Source organism: Triticum dicoccoides, chromosome 1A, assembly GCF_002162155.2.
Source record: "Triticum dicoccoides isolate Atlit2015 ecotype Zavitan chromosome 1A, WEW_v2.0, whole genome shotgun sequence".
In the NCBI taxonomy this organism is placed as follows: Eukaryota; Viridiplantae; Streptophyta; class Magnoliopsida; order Poales; family Poaceae; genus Triticum; species Triticum dicoccoides.
Window position 1 is genome coordinate 590,757,836 of NC_041380.1, and position 7,374 is coordinate 590,765,209.

Genomic DNA, 7,374 nt, shown 5'->3' on the forward strand with positions numbered 1-7,374 from the left:
AACTTGACTGCAACATGCATCTCAACTTCCAAATTGTTGTACAACAAAATCGTCGGTATTTATCATCGTGTCTTGGGCTCTTGGCTACAACTGTATTTCCCTACTAAAAAATGTGTAAAGAAAGAGTCTATTAATTCTCTGAAAATTTAGAGGCTAGTCAGTCCTTTCCCTTGGTTACATAAGAGCATCTTCTTTGGTTTAGACTGTTTTTGGTTTACCGAGATGTCTGGAATTCCTTATTTATATCTCATGCAAAAGATAAGAATCAAAGGCAAAGGCGAGCCCGGTGTGAGATATCGTATTATTTGAGGAACCCTAGATGCTGTCGCAGTAAAGAATCGCCAACAAGGGTGTTCTAGTACGGTGTAGATTCTTATCCAAGAATTGTATCATTTGATGATGCCATGTGAGTCGCTAGAAACATGTGAAGTGTATGGTTAACCCAATAAGGATGTTTCGTAAGGGGCTGGAGCAAGCTACCATGAGACAAAAGATCCTCTTTCTAAAGAGATTCAGTTTGGAACTTTTATATGTCCAAGGTCAATATAGAAATTCTTTTAGAGGGTTTTTCTTACTTTGACCGCGTTTGAGGGTCGGCATTGGAGATGCCCTTACAATGATATCCCGCAAAAAAAAAATAAGAATCATTACCGTCAACGATCTAGAAAAACCACTGACCAACTGCTCGTACTAGTGATGCAACGCCAATGCACGTGTTGACCTATGAAGACGAGCCATGCAACATATGCGCAAAAGCAAGTTGCCGATCCAAACCCAGAAGCCGACGCCTGATTTCTTGAAACCCGAAGGGATCGAAACAAATCTAGAAGAACAAGGACCAAGGACCATGAAAGTTTTTCATACAAGTGACTTGCACGAATCAATTTTCATATTAGTATCAACCCTAGGTTTTAACGAAAGTCCAAAAAGAAGGAGATGAATAAGGGAAGTTGCTTTGAACGGATTTCATATCACCAAGAAAAAAATATATGTAAGCCTTGATCATCAAATTATGGAGCAAAAAGCGTGTAGCACACAACAAGAACAAGAACAAGAACAACAACAACAACAACATCCACACGTGCAGATGATTATCTAGTGCCGTTGATGGATGTTCTCAGAGTAGGAACAAGACAGATACACAAGTGCAGATGATTTACCAATCCACACTCTCTTTCGCTGACATCCTTTTGGTGTATGCCACCTTGATCTTGTTCAATATCGCAACCACATCGCTCATCGTCAACCTCTCGTTTGGCGAATGGCTAGAACAGAGCAAACCCAACTCAAATATCGGTACAAGAAAATCTTCATTCAAGTCGCAGATGGAAGGCAATGAGCCTTGCAGTAGATGGCTATCCACGACGTGGACAAGATTTGCAGGAAATGCCTGACGAACCCACTCTCTAAGGGTTAGTTCTCCCACAAACATAGAATCCATAGGTCTCCTTCGAGTGAAAACTTCAAGAAGCATGATTCCGTAGCTGAATACATCACTCTTACGTGATGCTTTTCCCATAGACCCATATTCTACACGAGAAAAATATGTAAAGACTCTAAAGAACAATTAATGAAATATAATTAGCAAACAGTATAACAAATTTTAGCAATGTACTTGGTGCCATGTAACCAACCGTTCCAGGCATGCTAGCAACAATCATCGAGTTGTCATCACCTAATAGCATCTTTGCAATGCCAAAGTCCGCCACATGCGCCGTCAAGTCCATGTCAAATAACACATTGCTAGGCTTCAAATCACAATGCAAAACCACCTCGTGGTGCTCATGGTGGAGATAATTGATTGCCAATGACATATCGAGCATGATATCCATCCTCTCCATGAATCCTAGGTACATTGCGCCATCATAATGATGTAGCAGTGTCTCCAAGCTGCCATTGGGCATGAACTGAAGAACCAATGCTCTAAAGTCCATGTTTGAACATGTGTTGAGTATTTTTATGAGGTTACGATGCCGCACCATGCGGAGCACATGACACTCGGCCTCAAAGACTCTGATGGCATGGTCAAGCTTCATGTCAAGAACCTTTATTGCAACAACCAAACCATTACTAAGTTGTCCCTTGAATACTTTTCCAAATCCTCCAGACCCTAACATGTTATCATCACTGAAATTCCGAGTGGCATGGGCAAGGTCATGGTAGGAAACTAATTGATGGCTTGTGGCATCTACCACATCGCCGTGAGCTTTGAAATTCTTATGCTTCTTTTCAATCATTAGGTACAAAAAAATAGCAAGGGCGCTACAAGTTACCAGGATAGCTGGGAGTAGAAATTTGAGAAGAAGACTACTATAAGGGTGGGACTTTTTATGGCAAGGAGAAAATCCAAGACGTTGTGAACCACAAAGCCCGGTATTCCCAATGAAAGATTGTGTCGTGAGGTTTGAGAAAATACCTCTCTCGGGTATTTGACCTTCTAGCTTATTGTAGGAGAGGTTCAACATAGACAAGTCGGTAAGGTTTTCAAGGAACATGGGAATGGCACCAGTGAGTTTGTTGGAGGAGAGATCTAATGAGGTTAAGCTAGTTAGCTTATCAAGTGTGCTAGGAATTGAACCTTCGAATGAGTTGTGTGACAGAATTAGGTAGGTTAGCATATTAAGTTGACCAAATGATTCTGGGATACTCCCGTTCAAGGAATTGGATGAAATATCAATTTGGTCGATTTGTCTTGGCCCAGCAACATCATTTGGCAGAGCACCAACTATTGAATTATAAGAAAGATTTACTTGGATAAGTTTCTGAAGTTGGAATAAGCTTGCCGGTAGTGTTTGACTTAACCTGTTATTGGACAAGTCAATGTATTCTAACCTGCTAAGATTACCAATGCTATCTGGTATGGAGCCAAATATTTTGTTTCTTTCAAGAAATAGTCGTTCTAGACCCAAAAGCATACCCATTTTTGTTGGCATAGTGCCTAAAATATCATTGTTAGAGATATCAAGCAACACAAGAGTTCCCATCATAGTGATTGATTCTGGAATTGAGTCAGTGAGTTGGTTGTATCCAAGATCTATCAGTTCAAGGCTACTTAAGTTTGAAATTGTTGATGGAAGCCTACCTGTTAATTATTTTGATTTGCAATGAAACTAATTAACTTTGTTGAGAGATTCCCCACATGGTCTGGAAGGGCACCTATGAAAGAATTATAGTTCAGGATAAGGCGTTCAAGTTGTCTACATCCAGAAAGAGCGGACAAGAAGCCCATGCCCCCCTCTAATTTGTTGTGTGATAGAACAAGCTTTTTCAAAGCAACAATATTTCCAAGTGTTGGCGGTACTGAGCCAGACAGTTGATTATCCATAAGAAGCAAATATGAAAGTTTCTGGAGTTTTCCTATTTCTGGTGGAATATTTCCTTTCAAGTTGCCAAAAGAGAGCTCTAGTACTGTAAGACTGCTGAGATTGCTAAGAACATGTGGGATTGAACCAATGAGGTCATTTCCCCCCAAGGAAACTATTTCAAGGTGTGTCAATTTAGCTAGCCATGTTGGCACAACATCCATAAAAGAATTGGTATGCAAATAAATCTCTCTCAAGTATTGGCATGATGCAATACCTTTTGGAAATTGACCAGTAAATCTGTTTTGTGCGAGAGATATAAATTGCAACATAGGGAGGCTGAATGTTTGATTGCTTGGTATTGGCCCGGTTAGGTTCCTATTGCCAGCGAGTGCCATGACGTGTAGTCTAGACATATTGTAGATAGCTTCTGGCACTAGGCTGGAAAGCTTATTGTACTGCATGTCTAAGATCTCAAGTATGGGCAGGGAGGCAACAGCATCTGGTATAGGACCTGATAGACTATTGTTTCCAAATTTGAGGTACCTCAAGGAAGGAGTGTTGTTGAACAGATAAGGTGGTATTTGCCCACTCAAATAATTTCTTTGTAGATAAATCTCCTTAAGGTTGTTCAGATGCAGCAACAACCCTGGAGGTATCTGGCCCGAGAGTTGGTTGTGCCGTAAATCAAAGACCTTAAGCCCTGCCAGGTTTCCTAGGCTAGGAGGAATGGCACCTGATAGGCTATTTTCACCTAGAAGGAGATATCTGAGACGATGTAGATTGCCAAGATCAGTTGGGATGGAGCCAGTGAGGTTGGTGCTGGTGATGTCTAGGAAAGAAAGGAAAGAGAGGTTACCCAAGAGAGGAGTGATCGGTCCATGGAGGGATCTGTATGGCAGTGACAGTCCAGTGACCCTCTGTCGGCGGCGGCTGCATGTGACGCCCACCCAGTGGCAGAAAGAACTCTCCGTGGTCCAGTTTTTGGCAAGGATGCCAAAGGGGTCAGAAAATTGGACCTTGAAAGATAACAAGGCGGTGCGATCAGCATCGCTGCCGTTGCCGGCGGTTGGACTCGGAGAAGAACATGAGATGAATGAAAGTAGTAGGAGTAGTAGTAGTACAGCCATGGAAATGCATGCCGAGGATACAGTTGCCATGTTAGCTAGTTGTGTGGGTGTTCTTGTATGTCGTTACACCAATGAAAGTATGTTGAATTTATACAGGTTGGGAGCGCAACTGGATGTGCTAAATTTCTGTATATTTTTACGTCAACCCAACTGTAGCGTTGATATTAGTCGTCTTGCGGTCATCACACGACACAATAAGCACTTTTAATTCTAGAGCTATCATAACCTTACCTGAGTGACACGCTTCTGGTCATATTAAAACTAATAGAAAAAGACTCCATCTCAACGAAAAAGATCATTAGAAAAAGATGCAGAGGAAAACCCATGGCCATTTGTTGTTTATCATTTATTGAGAAGAAAATCTCTGATGTATACTCCCTCCTTTTCAGTTTATAAGGCTCAATTCAAAAATCTCACCAACCAAGATAGATGATGAGTGGTGGAATACTTTTTGTAGTTTGCAAAAGCACCCAATTAATCTTTTGTTTTTCTCAAAAAAATATGTTTACCAATGTATTAATTGCAATGCATGCATGCATAAAGTACATGCATTCGTCAATTTTCTCTTAATACTTGCATGCAATGATTTAATGCACCTTGGAATTTGAACATGTGATGAGAAACAATCAAATTAAGCCTCATAAAACGGAAACAACTAAAATTTTGAGATAAGCTCTATAAACCGGAAAGGAGCGAGTATATGTTCATGCAAGGTGTTTGTTAACTTCAGGTACTACCTCCGTTTCAGTTTTACAAGTCCTACGCGTAACCTAGATTACCAATTTTATCACCTTAATATAAACTATACAACACAAAAATTATACGATTTGAAAATAAAACATCTGAAGTTTATATTGATATATATTTTTGTAATATATGACTTATATTAGGTTGGTCAAATTGACGACCTAGGAGCACGCGCACATCCTGTAAACTGAGAGAGGGGTAGTAGCTTATATGCACAACACTTTGTGTATGAAGTGAATACGACTCTTGGGAGCGTCAAAAAAGAATATGACTCCTTGGAGTCGGAGTGACTAGCAGGTGACTCTTTGTCTTGCTAATGAAATGAGACCAGCATACCTCTCCTTCCACACGTGGCTAATTTCTACGGACATGTTTACCCGCTGAAAAAAAAATTGCACCAGAAAGCCTGAAAAAAATAATTCACAAAATAATATGCTAGTACCCATGTCACTCTAGGACTTGAAACCAGCTCGGTTGGTTCCACCATAATGAACCTAACCATCTAAGCCAGACTTAGTTCACTCCATTAGAGGAAGTTAGGGCCTAAGGTACAATGTAGAGAATGAACGCCTAAATCAAACCTTTTTCTGAAGGAGAGTAAGAAAGATTCAGCCATTCCAATTAAAACCCCCTAATGAACTCTCTTCCTCCTTAACCTCATCACCGGCTTGGCTCTCTCACACTTGCTCATCCTTCCAAAAAGCCCCGAAGTCCTAGATCGACCCACACACCATCAATATTTGTCTGGGTATCTCACAAAGATCCTTTGAAATTTATATAAACGATAATTTGAAAAACTAGTGCTGAACTCATGCTTTGCCGCAATGTGATTTTCTGCTCTCTCTCTCTCTCTCTCTCTCTCTCTCTCTCTCTCTCTCTCTCTTTGTACACATTTAATAGTTATTTTTTTCTCTTGTGTTCAAGATTTTGTTGCGAAGACATCTTTTATTTTTATTCACAAATGTTTCTTTATGAACCAGACAGACAATGTTGTAAAAAGGGAGTTCGACGTAGAGCCTATCTCTCTTTACTAGTTGATATTAATTAGGATGTTGTCCTATAACCTCCGTCACAGGTAAATTGCTGATAGATGCATGGGAGTGCCATGCCCTTTAGGGAAGTCTAACACGAAAAGTTGAGAGTGAGATGCACAAATACCCTGCTCGTTCAAATTCTAACAGCATCGGTGAACTTGCATGCATGTGCCGGCCCTTCTATAAATAGGGCATAGCTGGGACGCTATCTTCCCAGACAAAGCTTGCAAAGCTCCATCGAACTTGTTATCAAGAAGCATAGAAATGGCTGCAAAGTACCCACTTCTCCTTGGCGTCGTATTGGTCGCTCTCCTGCTCGTCTCCCAGGATGTAGCGCATGCAGTAGGTGGTATGCAAACTGATACCGCAAAACTGTTAAGAACATGTAGTGTTGCTAGTTAATTGAATAATTGAATAGGACATATTGCTAAGTTGTATGCAGCCTGCAGGTGCTATGTCTATATGTATAATAATGACATTCTTTTGCATCCATGCAGAAGAAACGATGCCTGCGCAACGTCCAGACGGGTATAGTGGATATGGGCCTGGGTACGGTGGTGGCTACGACAACAACGGCGGAGGAGGAGCCGGTCAAAATGGTGATGGTGGCAGCGGCTATCCTTGAGATGAATATTGTGGGGTGGCGGTCAAAACGGTGTCTGTCACTCTAGAAACCAAATATATATGGTCTGTATCCATATATCAAATAAGGAGCGTCTTCATCTGCTCGAGCGTTTACTTACTAGCAGGGACGATATGATAGTATTGCGAGCTAGTAAATGTATGATCACTTGTGTATGCATGACATATGCTGACTTTCAGATATGGTGGCAACAGTCATGTGTACATGTATTTGAACACATATCCATAAATGGGACAATTTCCTGTTAGTTTAAGTTCAAACAAATCTATACTAGTTTAGGGCATTTCTAACCGATCCCCTATAAAATAAAGGAATATCCGGCCTAATAAACCTTACTGGAGTATTTATACTCCATTAAGTTTTGGTCGGTTCTAGCCGATCCCCTAGACTTAGCGAAATAAAACATAAATTTGCATACATTCAATTTAGCTTCAACCGAATTTTGCATAAATTTAAACATACGTTCAACATAGTCTTGACAACCGAACATTAAACATAAATTCAAACTTACTAGTAAA

At 40.6% G+C, this 7,374-nt stretch overlaps 2 protein-coding genes and 1 long non-coding RNA gene across 3 annotated transcripts; 1 reads left to right on the forward strand and 2 right to left on the reverse strand.

The window, feature by feature from the left end:
• Positions 1-950: 950 nt before the first annotated feature.
• LOC119293569 (probable LRR receptor-like serine/threonine-protein kinase At3g47570) lies at positions 951-3,023 on the reverse strand. The gene is made up of 2 exons (XM_037572008.1): positions 1,616-3,023; positions 951-1,530 (listed from the first exon to the last, which is right to left on the reverse strand). The coding sequence occupies exons 1-2, from the start codon at positions 2,985-2,987 to the stop codon at positions 1,157-1,159; spliced, it is 1,746 nt and encodes a 581-aa protein (XP_037427905.1). The 5' UTR covers positions 2,988-3,023; the 3' UTR covers positions 951-1,156.
• Positions 3,024-3,058: 35 nt separating this feature from the next.
• On the reverse strand, positions 3,059-4,274 carry LOC119293582 (probable inactive leucine-rich repeat receptor kinase XIAO). Its single transcript, XM_037572013.1, has 2 exons — positions 4,162-4,274; positions 3,059-4,070 (listed from the first exon to the last, which is right to left on the reverse strand). Exons 1-2 carry the CDS (start codon positions 4,239-4,241, stop codon positions 3,086-3,088), a joined length of 1,065 nt encoding a protein of 354 aa, XP_037427910.1. The 5' UTR covers positions 4,242-4,274; the 3' UTR covers positions 3,059-3,085.
• Positions 4,275-6,422: 2,148 nt separating this feature from the next.
• Positions 6,423-7,116, forward strand: LOC119293592. The gene is made up of 2 exons (XR_005143131.1): positions 6,423-6,562; positions 6,711-7,116. It is a non-coding gene; the product is annotated as an uncharacterized LOC119293592 (long non-coding RNA).
• Positions 7,117-7,374: the final 258 nt, after the last annotated feature.